The 18,970-nt window shown below is 41.8% G+C and overlaps 1 protein-coding gene across 4 annotated transcripts in view; it reads left to right on the forward strand.

Moving 5' to 3' along the window:
- LOC120048228 (casein kinase I) overlaps positions 1 to 18,970 on the forward strand; it is a 31,673-nt gene that overhangs the window by 8,554 nt on the left and 4,149 nt on the right. The window contains exons 3-10 of one of the 4 annotated variants that reach the window (XM_038994020.1): positions 7,451 to 7,577; positions 7,809 to 7,907; positions 10,198 to 10,281; positions 12,766 to 12,905; positions 13,850 to 13,928; positions 16,889 to 16,963; positions 17,624 to 17,730; positions 18,023 to 18,171. In XM_038994020.1, the coding sequence (XP_038849948.1) occupies positions 7,451 to 7,577; positions 7,809 to 7,907; positions 10,198 to 10,281; positions 12,766 to 12,905; positions 13,850 to 13,928; positions 16,889 to 16,963; positions 17,624 to 17,730; positions 18,023 to 18,171 (860 nt within the window). Of the gene's footprint in view, positions 1 to 7,450; positions 7,578 to 7,808; positions 7,908 to 10,197; positions 10,282 to 12,765; positions 12,906 to 13,849; positions 13,929 to 16,888; positions 16,964 to 17,623; positions 17,731 to 18,022; positions 18,177 to 18,970 lie in introns of those variants that run through there. The other 3 variants (XM_038994021.1, XM_038994022.1, XM_038994023.1) reach the window with 3 other exon arrangements.

The raw sequence follows: 18,970 nt of genomic DNA on the forward strand, positions 1-18,970 counted from the left end.
TGTGAATTTAAGATAAATATTCATACATTACTAGCTCAAACACTTTGACTCTGCAAAATTGACTAATTAGTGGGTGATGGTGATTTCCAAATTACTGATGCATTCTGTTCATGGTGTCTTATAAACTTGGGCAATGTAATAAATGTTCAATACATTTAGTTTCCCTACTAAGTAAATTCTTTTAGGGGGTGACCTCACTGCCGTTCCCTCCCCCGATGTAGAATATCACTGAATTACATTATCCTGAAATTTACACACTATTTACTCCATCACCCTTGTTTGTTTCTGGTCCTTCTCTCCTCCAGACGTTGATGCTTTTGAAAACTGGGATTTACAGTTTCTTGCCCCCACAAATCAAATGACACTACCTTAAAATCGGTAAATTTTGATTTTTACATCATTGACCTTAAATTAATTGCATTTTCATCACTAATCAAAATGAAAAGCCATCAATAAATACATTTGCTCAAGAACATTTTTCCAATTATCTTTCTCAAAAACGTTTGTATATTCCCCCATACAATTTCTGAACATTGTTGAAAACCGTTATAATATCTGGATTCCGTCCTTGTTCTCCGCCGCAGATTTTTATAGGGACACCTGCTCATCGAACGTCTCAAACTCGGGTAGCGCAATGTGAATCACATTTTCAAACTGCCCATTAGTGTTTTCCAACGGGGCTATACATTTGGGTGAGTTTTCTCTCTCCTGAGTAGCCTCGTTTCACTGCCAAAAATAAAATTCAACCACCTGGTGTTTAGCGAAATAACACAATGTCAAATACAGGTAGCCTAGGCAATTAACATACAATCACATTAACCGCTACACTCTCGCGGGAATTCCACTAACGGTCCATATGTAGCCAAACGTAGCTGCTGCGCATGTTGTTATCTGTACTAATCAGGGCTCTATGCTAACCCCCCCCCCCCCCCCCCCCCAAGGAGTACATGTGCTCCTTTAATTCAAAAATGTAGGAGGACTCCAAAAAAATGAGGAACTAGTGAAAAATGTTCAAGTAACGGAGTTTATTAACCTTTCTAGGACACGCGTTCCGTTGAAAAGGCAGCGCGCGAAATTCAAAAATAATTTTTTAGAAATATTTCATTTTCACACATTAACAAGTCCAATACAGCAAATGAAAGATAAACATCTTGTTAATCTACCCATCGTGTCTGATTTAAGAAAAAAATTATAATGTTTTACAGTGAAAACACAACATTTATGTTAGCTCACCACCATATCCAAAAAACACACAGCCATTTTTCCCAGCAAAGATAGCTTTCACAAAACCCATAAATAGAGATAAAATGAATCACTAACCTTTGAACATCTTCATCAGATGACACTCATATGACATCATGTTACACAATACATTTATGTTTTGTTCGATAATGTGCATATTTATATCCACAAATCTCGGTTTACATTGGCGCCATGTTCAGAAATGCCTCCAAAATATCCGGAGTAATTAGAGAGCCATGTCAAATAACAAAAATACTCAAACTTTGAAAGATACATGTTTTACATATAATTAAAGATACACTGGTTCCTAATGCAACCGCTGTGTCAGATAAAAAAATATAAAAAAATAAAGTTTTATTAAAAAGCACACCATGCAATAATCTGAGATGGCGCTCAGATAGAAGCAACATTGCTCCGCCATGTTGGAGTCAACAGAAATACGAAATTACATCATAAATATTCCCTTACCTTTGATCTTTCATCAGAATGCAGTGCCAGGAATCCTAGTTCCACAATAAATTGTTGTTTTGTTCCATAATGTCCATTACTTATGTCGAATTAGCAACTTTACCTAGCATGTGTAGTGCATGTGTCCAAACACTTGCGCAATTGAACGCAAACGTCGGACGAAAACTTCCAAAAGTTATATTACAAGTCGAATAAACTGGTCAAACTTAGTTGAGAATCAATCTTCAGGATGTTGTTATCATATATATCCAATAACGTCCCAACCGGAGCATTTCTTCATGCCTGTAAAAGTAATGGCACACATTGACATCCCATGTCTAGCGTGCGTGACCAGGAACCGGCAATCTGCCAGACCCAGTGACTCAAATAGCTCCCATCTGGTCCCACATCACACTAGAGGCTTCATTCCACGTTCTACTGACTGTTGACATCTAGTGGAAGGTGTATGAAGTGCAAACAGATCCATAAATTACAGGGATTTGAATAGGTGATGACTTTCACATCGACCCATTTCAGAATTTTCACTTCCTGTTTGGAAGTTTGCCTGCCATATGAGTTCTGTTATACTCACAGACATAGTTCAAACAGTTTTAGAAACGTCAGTGTTTTCTATCCAATAGTAATAATAATATGCATATATTATCATTTGGGACAGAGTAGGAGGCCGTTCAATTTGGGCACCAATTCATCCAAAAGTGAAAATGCTACCCCCTATCCATAAAAAGTTAACAAACAATTTATTACATACATATTTATTCTGAGTGTGTACAAAGGGACATATGTGCAACAGCACATACCACCAAAATCACACATTGACCCATGCCTACTAGACGCAAAGGATATCAGTTGTCCAGCTGCTTTTGTATGTTGGCCGTCTGGTACGCTTAGAGGTCAGCCAGCGGTCCACGGCAGGAGTGGGATCGAACTCCTTGGAGACCCCAAGGCAACTTCAACCGTTGTCAACATGGTCTCCCACAGGCCACTGTAGGATTTGTCCTTGAAATTGTGGCTGACCAGGATTTTCAGCCCCTGCCACTCATCCTGGATTGGAGCCATGTTGCAACCCGATCGGCAGGATTGAACAGAGCAAGTGAGTTTGCAAATATGCAAACATAACATTGTCTCATATGGCAATGCGGTGTCAAATAAATTCATACCTTTTCTAGAGGCACCTTGAAATGCCTCATCAGGTCTGCGACACGATTGCCAAAGGTGAGAAGGCTGGCCTGGTCTTCTGGCCATGTGTCAGGGTTTAGCACTCTGAAAGACTCAACTGGGGTCTGGACACCCTCATCCTTCAGCAAACCACCAAACCTGGCTTTGAGATCATCCACGCTGATGTTGATGGTCGCCTCTGTGCTGATTCAGCTGGGGATTAGTGAGGTCTGTGAAGCCTTTTAGATTCCCCTTCAGTGTTATTCCCTTTAACAGAAATAACCCACACAGAGACACGCACACATACCAACACCATGAAATGTCTGTCCGTTTGTCTCCCATATATTTTTTTAAGACCTCTCCACTGCATTTCCCTCCTTAACCTCAACTCTGTCTATTGGCAACGAATACATTGATTCTCACATTGAGAATATGTCTCAATCATCAATTTTTATCATTGATTTCTCTTACATCCTAACAAGCTCTCATCCTAACACACCTGGAATCTCTTCTCATCACCCTGCTGCTGAGCAAGCATGGTCTGGATCTTCTCCAGCATGCCTCCTGCCTTTGCCCTAAGCTTTAGTGCTTTCAGTCTGGTCACTGTCTTCCTCAACTCAGATGTGGCTTGGGGGTGGATCAGGTCATTCCTTTACAGGGTGAGGCTAAGTGAGGATAGCTCCTCAAACATGTCTGAGAAAATGGCAGAATACAGGAGCGCATTCTCCAATTCCTGCTTTCTGTTAAGTAGTGAGTGAATAAGCTGTCACCTGTCAATTTCTTGATTCTGAAAGTTCATTTGAGTCTTGAACCTATTATTTAAAACGTGTGTGGTATTAAATTTCCTGTTAAAAATGGACCTTTGCCTGCCCTTGAACTTCCGCTGTTGATGCTCGGCCAGGTGCTCCATGTGCTGCAGAACAACGGAGTACTGGCCTTCCGTCAGTGGCAAGGTCCTTGTCTTGTCCATGCCGCAAGGAACACTTTGTGGGAATGGGGGATCCAGGGAGTTCCCTTGACGCTAGACGGTAAATATCCACACCGAGCTCTTGCCTGAGAACATAGAGTTCTTGTTTGGAATTGCCGCTGAAGTGATAAGTCTTCTATATCAGATTCAGAAGATTGTACACGACAGACACCATTGGCTCTTTCTTCTGAATGGTCAGTATTGCCAGCTCTAGCCTGTGAAAGTCAGAACAGAATCTTCCAAACAATTCATCGTCTTCCCCCCCGTCTCTTGTGCCAACAGAAAACAATAATTCTGTGGTATTTACCATTCCAACACTTAGCGCGCGCACACACAGTATTTAACATTCTCTGCTAGCAAATAAAACGAAATCATAGGTTTGTAACTAATTAATTCTTTGGCATACAGTGGATTGGGATTATATGCCCCCCTGCCTCTCTGCAGGTGGGAAATCACTCCCCCATGGTGGCCCATGCTCACGGAGGCACTATCTGCCCTGAAGGAGATGCACTTCTTCATCCATGACTCTCCATCCTCTTCTGGGCAAACAGCACAAAATGTGGCCTTGGTGGCATCCAAAACACCTCGAATGACAACACACAAAAAAGCTATTATACAAAAGTATTTCTGACAAACTAAATTCTATCTCCATTACGATTAATGATTCAACTTTATACAAGAATAAAGCCTATAAGAGAAACGACTTAGCAATGGCATGGGAGTGCTCAAGGGTCCTCTTTCTCCTTGTCTCTTTTTTGCTAAAATAAAATTGAATGGGCTTCATTTTTAGTGATGTCTGCACGTTAACTTATAGCCGATACCGATACTTTTTTCCAGTGTTCACCTTTCTCTCGCTTTGACTGGACTGCGTCATCACAGAACAATACAGCATGCCGCTTAGAAATGTGAGTCTTGTAGTTTTTAAACAATTAGCAGCGGGGGAGAAATGGATTACGGTAGGTAATCTTTACTCGTAAATAATTTCAGATTCGCACATCTATTTTTAGGGGCAACTGCGAATGAAATACTTGCGCTGTAGAACCCTGCTGATGGTGCAAAAGCCATGACAGGGAGACAGTTCAGGGTAATGTGCGTGCAAGCAGTTGCTCCCGACGCCACTTGGGTACTGTAGCATCCACCGAGAGGCTCTTGCTGCCAACGGAATGCCTGACAGCTTTAAAGATGTTTTGGGCACTACAGTGAAAATTGGTAACTTTGTTAAAGCAAGGCCCCTGAATTCTTGTCTATTTTTGCACTATGCAATGATGTGGGCAGTGACCATGTAACACTTTTACAACCTACAGAAGTGTGCTGATTTATTAAGGGGCAAAGTATTGACATGTTTTTTTTATTTAAATTGAGAGACAAGCTTAGTTTTCTTTACTCACCATTTTCACTTGTCTGACCGCATAGTGACAAGTTTCTCACACGACTGGCCTATCTGGGTGATGTTTTTTCTCGCCTGAATGATCTGAATCTAAGATTACAGGGACTTTCCAACTATATTCAATGTGCGGGACAAAATTGAGGTTATGATTAAAAAGTTGGAGCTCTTCTCTGTCTGCATTAACAAGGACAATACACAGGTCTTCCCATTGTGTGATTTTTTTTTTTTTTTTTTTTTTAAGTATTTTTTGTAAATTAACTCAAGCTTACTGACAATGTCAAATGTGATAGAGCGAAGCACCTGAGTGAGTTGTGTGCGCAATTACGCATTTACTTTCCCGAAACGCATGACACAAACAACTGGATTCCTTATCCCTTTCATCCCCTGCCTCCAGTCCACTTACCGATATCTGAACAAGAGAGCCTCATTGAAATTGCAACAACTGGTTCTGTGAAAATTTAATTTAATCAGAAGCCACTGCCAGATTTCTGGATTGGGCTACGCTCAGAGTATCCTGCTTTGGCAAATCACGCTGTTAAGACACTGATGCCCTTTGCAACCGCGTACCTATGTGAGAGTGGATTCTCGGCCCTCACTAGCATGAAAACGAAATACAGGCACAGACTGTGTGTGGAAAATGATTTAAGACAGACTCTCTCCAATGCAACCCAACATTTCAGAGTTATATGCATCCTTTCAAGCACACCCTTCTCATTAACCTGTGGTGAGTTATTCACAATTTTCGATGAACAAGTAAGGTTTTATATGTTAAATAAAGAGCAAAAGTATTGATTTGTTATTTGTGCTCTGGTCCTATAAGAGCTCTTTGTCACTTCCCACGAGCCGTTTTGTGACACTCACTCTTATGTTTAACTGTGTAGTGTGTGTGGCAGGCTTACGATAGAAAAAAAACAACATTTGAGAGCGGACTGACCCTGGTGCTAGAGGGGGTATGCAGCTGGAGGTTGAATGTTTGAAAAGAAAAAGAGTTTTGGAACCACTGGTTAGAATGTCAATCTAGGCTGTACCGTTAAGATTTCCCTTCACTGGAACTAAGAGGCCTAGCTCAAACCATGAAAAACAGCCCCAGACCATTATTCCTCCAACACCAAACTTTGCACTATGCAGGAAGCGTTCTCCTGGCATCTGCCAAACCCAGATTCGTCTGTTGGGCTGCCAGATGGTGACGCGTGATTCATTACTCCAGAGAACACGTTTCCACTGCTCCACAGTCCAATGGCGGCAAGCTTTACGCCACCCCAGCCGATGTTTGGCATTGCGCATGGTGATCTTAGGCTTGTGTGCGGCTGCTCTGCTATGGAAACGCATTTCATGAAACTTCCAACGAACTTCTTGTGCTGACGTTGCTTTCAGAGGCAGTTTGGAACGCTGTAGTGAGTGTTGCTACCGAGGACACGATTTTTACATGCTTCAGAACTCGGTGGTCCTGTTCTGTGACCTTGTGTGACTTGTTGGAAAGGTGGCATCCTATGATGGTGCCATGTTGAAAGACACTGAGCTCTTCAGTAAGGCCATTGGAATGCCAATATTTGTCTATTGAGATTGCATGACTGTGTGCTCGATTTTTTTTTTTTTTATACACCTGTCCGCAGCGGGTGTGGCTGAAATAACCCAATCCACAAATCTGAACAGGTGTCCACATACTTTTTTGCATATAGTGTACGTCATTCCCATACAATACCTCTGTTTGGATTCTTGGACAAGATGGTTGCCTGGCGACTGCTGGTCTGGCAGTGTACTGGAGAGGTGTTTGGAATCCCCCTGACCTCTAATGGCAGAGCTGTGAGGATTCCATTTGATTACTCTTTAACTAGCGCCAGGCCCCGCATGAAAAATGAAACCACCCTGTTAATGATAAATGAAGCCTCCCTCTGTAATTCACTACAGTTTCAGGGGTTGTGATGGGGTTATGATGACCCCCATGCTCTTTAACCAGAAAATGCTTGTCATCTGTGAATAAAGCCATGCGTCTGGAACAACTGGTTAGGCCTGATCGCTGGAACAACTGGTTAGGCCTGATCGCTGAACTCCACCCTCCACAAAATGTTTGGCTATGGTATTGACCTATGACCACACACGTTGCATTACCTTTTTTATGTTGCATAGGCCTAATAAATTACTATGTACAGTTTTACCTAAGACAACACCTATACTTAACTTTTGTTATGGGTTTGCATGAATATTGACATATGGCTGGTGCTGTCTTGCAGGTGGTATGGCCAAGAAAAGGACTACAATGTCCTAGTGATGGACCTGCTGGGACCCAGTCTGGAAGACCTCTTCAACTTCTGCTCGCGCCGGTTCACCATGAAAACTGTACTAATGCTCGCAGACCAAGTAAGGCTTGGTTTCATCATTGCTCCTTATCTTTCACTTTGGCCCCTTCGTCTGGTTGCTTTTTAAATTTTTATTAAGATTAACCCCAAAACACACATTTTCTGGCTGCAAAAGGGAGAATGACTAAAACCCTAAAAATCTTATGTAAACCCATTTTCCAAAGTTTTAAGACAAGTCTATTTTCAAGTTCTTACGTTAACTGATTGAGAGATGGGTTTTTTTTCTCCACAGATGATCAGCAGAATCGAGTATGTGCACACAAAGAACTTCATTCACAGAGATATCAAGCCAGACAACTTTTTAATGGGTATTGGCCGTCACTGTAACAAGGTAAGCTTACAGCAGTTTCCCCGTCCTGAGATGCATTATGTTGACAATCTCTGACCTAGTTACTGCCTTTGTTTTATACAACGTTGTGTGAAGTGATACAAGTAGCCCAAATGATCTTGTTTTTGTACGCTTTGGTGGTGCCAAGTATTCTTTTGTAGAAAATATAATCCTCAGTGAGGCAAATCATGTGATTTATTTTCTTTGAATAGGCTACGTGTCCTTGGTAATGGACATTTTTTTAAGGCTAATTGTTTATGGTTGGTTTAGTCCACTTGTTAAGGATGGAATGGTTTTGGTAGTCACATTAATTAAGTTGCTTTTACGACCAGGTAATTACAAGCCCTCAGGTTTCTTATAGTTGTGCATCTCTTTCAGATCATAGACAGGTGTTAGAAAGACAAAAAAAAGGCTTCTGCATGATGTGTAATCCCATTTATTCTTTTCCCCCTTGCAGAAAATAATTAAGGCGTTTTTGTGAATCGTTTTTCATATACCAACTGTATTCAAGTTGCCTGATTTGTATTTTGTTTTTAAATAACTTACTATTTTGAGCCCTTGCAGACAGGCAACATTTGGCAAAGTTAAAGCAGGAACGCGTGTGTTTTAACACATACCTGTCCACGTGAACTGTGGAGGTTGTTAGTGTTATGTGATATCGACTTATCAGTCAGCGACAGGCTAGTCTAATCAAAACGAAGCAGTACCTTTTGGGTACTCGAGCGTTGAAGCCTGTATTACCATTTTTGGCAGTGCTGTCTGGAATAAGTGTTTACCATTGTGTGTCTGTGTGAATGCCAGCCTCAAGCTTCTTTTTTTACATACACATGAAATTGTCACTTTTTTTATTTTATTTTATTTTTTTACTAAACTCCACCAAGATTTATAAAGGTGCACATACACTCCTTTTGGACTGCAAGCTCTGACACCCAAGCCCGAGAAGTCTTGCGCAGGATGTGCACTGAACTCAATGGATGGGAAGACATGGCAGAGCAGTAGCTTTTGCGAACCCCCACTCTATCCTCTGGATGTTTAAATCAACTGCCTTTCTCTTCACCTGAACTCACTCTGCATTCTGCTTCCAACCTGTTATTTTACAATGGTGCTTATTGTACCCAAAAGCCTTTAATTCAGGAAGTGTGTTTCTGAAGTAGTCTTCATTTGGACATATCGCCATTGATGTAAATCTAACATTTTGCTAACAGTAGAGTGAAGAGCAATAGTTAAACTTTAACCCCCCCACTCTTTAATAGATGGCAAGTGTACACCTCACCAACAATATATTTTTCCCTATGGTTTGGAGAGTGATACTCAGCTTGGCATCATTGTAAACTAATTGCTTGTTTTGTTGCTTTGTCCTGGGCTGCTCTATTGAAATCTAAGTAAGAGCCACTATCACAAAGGCTGTCCTGTCATGCGTCTCTTGCAGCTATGCTAAATCTACTCCATGTATTGACGGCTCCATGCAGATTAATTCATGCTCCTTTCTTACTGCACGCTTTTCCTCTGTTTTGCGCTGTAGAGCTGCTCATTGCCAGATTGGGCTTTTCCAAAGTATTCTACCCTCTTCCTTACTGAAGGTTTCCACCGTTTCCAAGCCATCAGAATAAACTTTTAAACAATTATTTGATCCATTGCTTCCTGTGAGATCTCAAGGAGGTGATGGGGTTGGGTGGCTGTGTTGTTTTACAAAGCTTTTTCACACATTGTTAAATGAGTGCCCATTTTAGGGAATGGCCTTAATTATTTGCCTCCTCTTTTAACCCTAGTTGTGCCAGTAAGTCAACTGCATATTGTGTTCTGTACCCAGACAGACTGTTACTCCAAATTTGTTTAATGATTATTGTAAAAAGCACTTCTACTGGTGTGGCACTGCTAGCGTTAAATGCTGCAATATCAAAAAGCCACTGCAAAGTCAAAATCGCAAAACAGGTTTGGAAATAAGTGTTTGCTTTTTTTAGCAAGATAAAATAATTTAGGGATTGGGCAGTTATATTGACAGTGTGGACTGTATATTCTGCAGGACCCCCCCATCTGCTTAGTCTAAATACTGGCTTGCAACTAAGCCCAGGCTGACTCCTCTAGGAAGTCCTCCCACAGTCTGACTCCTCTCTGATTTTAGCTCATATGCTTGCTGGTGGACGAAGGATGGCCTTGGGCTTTCTCTCCCCCTCCCATTTTCCTCCCTCTCCTCCCATTCTTTTTCTGAGCCTTGGTGTTGCCTGTCTGCGCTGGCCTTGTGGGGTTGTCAGCAATCCTGTTTGATGCACTGCACCCTCTATTGTTTGTTCAGTGTTTAGAATCTCCAGTGGGGAAGAGGAAAAGAAGCTTGGCTGTTAGTTCTTCTCAGGACCCATCTTTCTCAGGATTAAACCAGGTCTGAAACCACAACCGCCTCTTAATACTCCCCCAAATTCTGTTGACTTTTTTTTTTTTAACTTTTTTTTTTAACACCATTTAGAAGCAGTACTACTACTTTTTATTTCTTTGATTTGGTCAATATTTTATGACCACTGTATTGGCATTAAACCAGACACACATGCTAAACAGATCTAGAGATTAACACCAAATCCAGATTGCAGGGATCTGAGAGTAGGTGGATAAAGGACATGGTGACTAGTAGCGGAGATGCTGTTGAATTTTCTAGATTATGATTTTATTTTTTGAAGGGACACGCTCCTCTCATTTGAAGTGGTCATGGCGCTAATTGATATTTTGGATGCTTTTCCATTTCCTTGGAGCTGTTTCACTGAGTTTAGTGCCTGCGATACACAAGATTATTTTATCTTCTTGGTTTCCCAGATTATCATCGCCTTCTGGGTTTTAGAATACTCAACCAAGGAAAATATCAGTCACTAACCCTTATGACTAGTGTGTCCATTTCAAGTGACCGTGCTGGCCAAAACGAGCCAATATTGAGGTGAGATCACGGCAATTTTTCAAGTTCCTAAACATTATCTGTCTGCTCAGTACAACTGTAGCTACTTGGTTTATATGACTTGCACCTTGGCATTACAGAGAAGGGATAACTGGGCCATGTGGCTGTGAAAACTGTGCTGTGGTGATTGCCAGTTGCTCTGGAACAGAGGGCTATGTGGCAGCATTCGAGCTGGTCTGAACCAGCTGCCTGTTAAGAGACTGCTGCTGACTTCACAGGCTGCCTAGCCTGGCCAACTGTTGGCCAGAAGCCAGAGGCACAATGAGCAGGGGGGAAAAAGGAGTGTTTGGAAATGCAGGGCCTGGAAAGCCCGAATGAAGACCTGCACGTCAGATGGGTGTGGTTAGGTTATGCGTGCTTGCAGACCTACAGTTCAACATCAAGTTGGAAGAGAACTAGACTGTGCTTGAAGGCTAATTACTAGTATGGCTTTGCATAACCAGAACCCTCAGTCAGAAAATGATGATGCATACTTTGACTTAGCTTTAAAAGTATCTAGATTTGTGTTACTTTGTTTCACAGTTTGGTTTGTTAGGATGGGCCTGTTGAGTCAAAATGGTTGTTTTTAAGATTGTTTCAGTATGTTGACAAAAATTGTTCCAGTAGGAACCAAAAATCCAAGAAATCGTAGTGACTCGGCATGTTAGAGCTGAAACCAACATGTATGTATTTTGAAGGTCATTGGCCTGTGAGATGAGCCCCTAAGTATTTTTTGCAAGGTAACTGGCCCCTCCCCCCCCCTATCACAATTGCCATTGATGTTGTAGCAGTATGTTAACATCTATTTTCCTTCAATATTAGTGAATGGAGAAAATGGGAAGCATTTGGTCAGAACAGGTCACTTTTTTTGTAAAAAGGTTGTGTATTTGGACCACATTTTTGATTGTTCAAATTATGAAATTAACTTTCAGCAATCCTTTGACTGTACGCATTGTTCGTGCATGTTCTGTAGGCTTAATAGTTGACCGACGTCTTACCAGATAGCAGCTTACTTTAATTTAACGCATTCTTGGTTTACTGTTTCAACGATGTAGGTTTAATGGAATTTCCCATGCTTTTGTTCTGTGAAAGCTGGAATATGCTATTTAGGGTAGCCACTCGCCTTGCTACATTGTATTTATTGACTCTTAATGTTCTGCCTGCAATAAACTTCCTATTGTACTAAAGCAAAAGGTACCTCAGCACAGAAGAAAAAGGCGCACGTTAATGAATAACGTTAATGAATAACGTGGAAACGTGAGTTAGTTTGCAGCAAGTGGACGCTTGCGTGTGGACCTGCCTTTTCTCCCGACCAGACTTCAGATGGAAGCGTCCAGATAAAATTTTACGGTTGGCGTAGCTATTTGTCTTGACAACAGGAAATGTTTGAATCCCTGGCTGAGCCAAGCAAGCAGAGACATGGCTGAGTGGATCCGTTTCAATACGACTACAGCCGTCAGTCAGTGCTGCCTCAGTGAAACACTTCTGTTGGGCGAGGCATTTTCTCGGGACTGCAACCTGCAGTTGTGCGTGGGAGTAGAGTGGAGTAGTATGGCAGGCGGTCCACAAATTTAGATGTCATTCCGATCCAAGACAGACTTTGAAGGCCGACACTTTCAACAACCTTAGAGGGCTGTTAGTAGGCAGGGAGAAACGTTCTTGAGTTTCCTGCAGAAATTCCATTTGCCTCAGACTTTGACCCCTGGGTGTTTTCCTGATCCTGCCGTCACATGGCCAGCATTGTTTTCATAGATAACAATGAGGGGCCTTGAGAATGGCTGCTTCTCTAGTCAAATGGTACACCAGGCAAAGCAGGAAATTGGAAGAATAAACCCATGGTCTCTCACAGCTCCAGCCTCCAATTTTGTCAACCGCTCCTCTGAATCGAGAACTTTAAAATGTGTTTATTTTTTATTTATTTTTCTCTCCCCCCTCCTTTTACAGTTGTTCCTCATTGACTTTGGTCTGGCCAAAAAATACCGGGACAACCGGACACGACAGCACATACCCTACAGAGAAGACAAAAATCTCACAGGCACAGCTCGCTATGCCAGCATCAACGCACATCTGGGAATCGAGCAGAGGTAAGAGCAGTTCAGCACCCAGTAATATATTTCAGCTTTCGCTGGATATTCTCTAATCCTTCCTCGTTTGTACACTTATAGGCCACACTGGCTAGGTTCCTAGGACTTAATATGTTGGTTAATGGGTCTCTTTCCCCACTTATATCGGTATCCACTCATTGTTTTTTGTGGCGTGAAGGAGCTTTTGTTTGTTACTGCTGAGGTTGCAGAGTGGATCTCGAAGGACTTGTCCTCATGATGGCCAAGCTGCTCCCATTGGTCACTCTAGAATCTAGCTGCCACCAACGGCTGCACTTCCCATTGACCCAGATTACCAGTTTTGACCAATGGGGCCATGTAATTTAGCCAGATCAATCTTGCTCCCCTTATCCACCATTGCTCTGTATTGAGCTGTAATGTAAGCAATTAAGTCAGACTGGAGATGTTTTTCCCCTACTTTATCTTTTGACATACCAGTATGGTATATGGCCGTAACCTAAGCTTGCAGTAATTTTCAAAAAAAACCTTGATTCATTGCAAAAATTGCCTTTCGTGATAAGATGATAGACTTTAACATGGTTAGAAATCCTATTGTTCCCTTGTTTAAATGAGCTTTTTATGGATGCTCATTTTCATGCTGTCATTTTAAGCATTCATTTGGGATATGAAAAAACACAAAGCATGTGGCTGCTTCACTGAGCCGTGCCCCAAAAACAAAATTTGTGAAGGAGGAAAGGATTGCCTTCTGTTAAAACACTATAACAGGATAGACACCCCACCCTCTTGGAATCTCAGAATTCAACTAGACTAGTAAAATGGTCTCAGTGGTCTGGAAGTTGGTACAGTCTTGTACAAATCAGCTGTTACAAAAGGCCTTGAGATGAATGTGAAATGTGTTGCGCTTGAACTAACTGAGATGTATTACCATTGTACATGCACTGAATGCCAAATGTTTTTCTTTCCAGTCGCCGAGATGACATGGAGTCGCTAGGATACGTCCTGATGTATTTCAACAGAACCAGCCTGCCCTGGCAGGGACTAAAGGTAGGCCAGGCAGGTACTCTAGGGCCCCCTGTCCACTAAATAGGTGGTTAATATTTCATTCACTCGCCACAGCTTTTTTGCCTCCTGCTACTAGGCTTTTTTCCCTCTTACATTTTTCTCCCCAGCTGTCTCATAACATCAATTTCAGCCGCTTTACCATTTTCATGACTTCACATTGGATTCATTTTTTACTCAAGCTGAATGGTTTAAGTAGTTTTGTCCTCTGACAACTTCAGGGAATCAATTTAACATTGTGTGACGTGCCTCGTACATTGCAGGGTAGCTTGTTAGCGAGTCTTACTAGTAGATTATCCTTAACTTTCCATTCAAGTTGTAGTTTTCCTTGAGGTCAGCTACTTCCCAGAGGTTCTGCTAGCTACCTTATTTTTTTATTTATTCATATATCCTGCAGAGAAATGGGGTGCCTCGAATGTACAGCTTTATGCTCTTTATTGTAACCTCACCTAGACTTGCATTTACAACATCGCCCTTTCTGACGTGGCAAAAATCAGTGTGAGTGAGGCGCTTAATTTACAACGAGCAGGGTTAAATGGGTAACACGAGGTCTGTGCTTTGTCTAATTTACATGTAACAGCAGCCTGCAGTACTAGTGCTTGAAACTCAAGTCCTCGGAAAGGTGTTAGGTACAGTGCCTTCAAAGTATTCATACCGCTTGACACAGCTTTTTTATTTTTTATTTAACCTTTATTTTTTATTTAACCTTTATTCAACTAGGAAAGTCGGTTAAGAACAGTCTTATTTACAATGACTGCCTACCTCGGCCAAACCCGGACGATGCTCGGACAATAGTGCGTCGCCCTATGGCGACTCCCAATCACGGCCGGATGTGATGCAGCCTGGATTCGAACCAGGGACTGCAGTGACGCCTTTTGCGCTGAGATGCAGTGCCTTAGACCGCTGCGCCACTAGGGAGCCTCAATTTAAAATGAAAATACTTTTTTGTCACTGGCCTACATACAATACTCCATAATGTAAAAGTTTTTAGAAATCTGAACAAATTACACTGAACAAAAATATAAACGCAACATGTAAAGTGTTGATCCATGTTTCATGAGCTGAAATAAAAGATCCCAAATGTTCCATACGCACAAATATTATTTTGTGCACAAATGTGTTTATCCTTGTTAGTGAGCAGTTCTCCTTTGCCAAGATAATCCATCCACCTGACAGGTGAGGCATATCAAGAAGCTGATTAAACAGCATGATCATTACACAGGTGCACCTTGTGCTGGGGACAATTAAAGGCCGCTCTAAAATGTGCAGTTTTGACACACAACACAATGCCACAGATGTCTCAAGTTGAGGGAGCATGAAAGTGGCATGCTAACTGCAGGGATGTCCACCAGAGTTGTTGCCAGAGAATTTGATCTACATTTCTCTACCATAAGCCACCTCCATTGTTTTTAGAGAATTGGTCAGTACTTCCAAACAGCCTCACAACCACAGACCACGTGTAACCATGCCAGCAGAGGACCTCCATCTGGCTTCTTCACCTGCGGGAGCATCTGAGACCAGCCACCCGGACAGCTGATGAAACTGAGGAGAATTTCTGTCTGCAATAAAGACATTTTTGTGGGGAAAAGTACCCAAGTGGGTGCCCCTGCCCAGTCATGTGAAATCCATAGATTAGGGCTGAATTTATTTCAATTGACTGAACTCTAGCTCAGTAAAAATTGTTGCGTATTTGTTTTCAGTATAACGAAAAGCTGAAATGTCTTGGGTCAATAAGTTCCCCTTTGTTATGGCTAGCCTAAATAAGTTAAGGAGTAAAAATGTGCTTAGCAAGTCACAAGTTACATGGACTCTTTCTGTGTGCAATAAGTGTTTAGCATGATTTGTGAATGAGTACCTAATCTCTGTACCCCACATACAATCATCTGTAAGGTCCCTCTGTCAAGCAGTGAATTTCAAACACAGATTCAACCACCAAGATCAGGGATGTTTTCCAATGCGTCGGAAGAAGGGCACCTATTGGTAGATGAAAACAAAGTGTTATGTTTTGGGCAAATCCAATAGAACACATTGAGTGACACACTCCATATTTCCAAGTATAGTGGTGTTGCATCATGTTATGGGTATGCTTGTAATAAGGACTGTGGATATGAAAAGGAATGGAGCTAAGCACAGGCAAAATCCAAGTGGAGAACCTGGATTAGTTTGCTTTCCATCACAGGGAGATTAATTACCTTTTCTGCAAGACAATAACCTAAAAAACAAGGTCAAACCTACATTGGAGTTGTTTAAAAAGAAGGCAGTGAATCTACTTGAAAATCTATGGTAAGACCTGAAATGGTTGTCCAGCAATGATCAACAACTAATTTTGACAGAGCTTAAAGAATAATGGGCATATGTACAATCCAGGTGTGGAAAGCTCTTAGGGACCTATCCAGAAAGACTCCGCTGTAATCGCTGGCAAAGGTGCTTTTGCAAATTATTGACTCTGAGGTTTGAATACTTATGTAAATGAGATTTCTGTATTTCATTTGTAATAAATGAGCAAAGAAACTTGTTCACCTTGTCATTATGGGGTATTGTGTGTAGGTGGGTGAGATATATATTTTGAGGTCAGGTTGTAACACAACTTACCTGGTAGAATGAGGGTTAATAAAAGCATGTGGAATAAGTCAAGGGGTATGAATACTTTCTGAAATGCCTACAGCACCAAGCCTTTCTTTACATGTATACAGCCCCAATTGCTCGGCCTAGCGAGATGGACTAGGTCGTGAAACACCACTTGTGTACACACATTTGACCCATGACACAACTTTCTCTAATGGCCCAATATTTCAGTGCTATAAATCACATCAGGCCAAGCAAATTCCTCATTCTGTTATGTTGTTTATAGGCCACTGATCTCACCGGGGGTGAAGGGAAACTGCAAAGGGTAGTGTTAAACTGTGGTGCACAACATTTTCATTTCTCGCCCACATGTTCCACAGGCTGCCACAAAGAAACAGAAGTACGAGAAGATTAGCGAGAAGAAGATGTCGACTCCAGTCGAGGTGTTGTGTAAGGTGAGCATGTGAAACCATAGAACAGTGTTTCCCAAACTCGATCCTCGGGACCCCAAGGGCTGCATGTTTTTGCCCTAGCACTACACAGCTGATTTCAAATGATCAACTAATCATCAAGCTTTTGATCATTTCAATCAGCTGTGTAAAGGGATTCCACTGTGTTAAATTGATCAACTCCGTGACACGCCGTGCCGCTATTTTTAGTCAGGGTCACAGGGACTGAAAGGTAGATACTTACTATGGAAGTCGAGAGATTACTGGAGTCCATGAGTGGCCACATCAGCCAGTGAAGTATGTGCCTTAACAGTTGATGGCTTTCTCTCTCATAGTGTACAAGAGCAGAGATGGTGGCTGGAGGTGCTAATCTAATCCAGTCTTTAAATAGTGGCTGTTATGCGTAATCTTGGAACTGAAAGCATAGTGGCCATTGGTCATTAAAATACCTAAGTAGCTGGCTGAGAGTGCATGCTCAAGCCTTGCATTAGGCTGTGGAGTAACTTGTGTAACCTCACAATCACTTTTTTTTTCTGTCAGTGATTGCCCTTTATTTTACCAAAACACATCTTAAAGTAATTTATTAGGCGCTGGTGGTCATTGTACGGTATAATAACCAAAACAGTTGAAAATGGATAACATTCGATCTCCTACGCTTGTTTTCAGGGTTTCCCCGCAGAGTTTGCCATGTACCTGAACTACTGCCGTGGGCTGCGGTTTGAGGAGGCGCCTGACTACATGTACCTGCGTCAGCTTTTCCGCATTCTCTTCAGGTGCTCGTCATTTCTCAACCTCTTACCTCTGTCCCCAAGGGAGCTGAAACACACACACCAAGTCATGTTTTTTTCTTCTTCTCAGTGTTAAGACACACAATGCAGAACAACGTTGTGTTAATAACAGATTGTACTAATGTTAATAGTGAAGTTTTTTTTTTTTTTTTTTTTTACAAGAATGTGAACGGACAAACGGTTGTAAAAACAAATTCAGCCTTAACAGTAAAGAGGTATTTTTAATAAAGCAGAGCTCAGTGTGTCAATGTCTGAATGTGCGTGTGTGTTTGTCCAGGACCCTGAACCACCAGTACGACTACACGTTTGACTGGACAATGCTGAAGCAGAAAGCAGCACAGCAGGCCGCGTCCTCAGGGGGACAGGGGCAACAGGCACAAACCCCTACAGGCAAGCAAACTGACAAACCCAAGAGTAACATGAAAGGTTAGTAGCAAAAAGCCAAGCGACGTTTGGAGTGCAAAAATGGAGACACCAATTGCTTTCATTTTCGTTCCCCCTTCAAAGTGGTAAAAAAAAAAAAAAAGTGGATTTGGAACATTCTCTCCCACCAGATTAATGAGAGAAAAAAAGTGTTAGTTCGAGGAGGCCCCCAAAAGATAAAGAGAAATTCAATTGGTCTGTCTTGCAGATGCAAAGACGTCCTTGGGAAATTTGACTACTAACTTTGTACCCAAATGTCTTTATTCTTCTCTGGGACAAAGGGTTGGCTTTATCATCTTCTTTGGATGTTAAAATCATAGTGATTTTGCTCTTTTGAATTAACCCCTTCTCTAAATGGGATGTACGATTCACTCTTTCTCGCAATCATTGTTCCTGGATCTAACACTTGTTAATCTTTATTGGAATGCTCTAAAATACTTGGATGAGCAGGAGTGAGATTCTAACCACATACTAATAAAGGTTTCATACATGTTGGTGTAATGGTTAATAAATTGCTGTCTGTTTTCATGTGTAATTTAGTGCTCATGTGATGTGACTCTTGAATGACCTCTTTTAATTCCAGTCGCCCCCCTCCCTCTCGTAGAGGGTATCCCGGGTGCCCAGGGTTGATGGTGGAGGAGTCAAACCAATTTTTCAAAAAACCTGAAGCTGTTTTCATCAGGTGACGACTAGGATTTCCACAGGGATTAGGCTATAGCCCATTTAGATTTGTAATCTCTGGCATGAAATTGCAGGGCGGCCTTGTTGGATACCAACCACCTGACCTGTATTAGATTTAGTA

Source organism: Salvelinus namaycush, chromosome 5 (assembly GCF_016432855.1).
Source record: "Salvelinus namaycush isolate Seneca chromosome 5, SaNama_1.0, whole genome shotgun sequence".
NCBI lineage: Eukaryota > Metazoa > Chordata > Actinopteri > Salmoniformes > Salmonidae > Salvelinus > Salvelinus namaycush.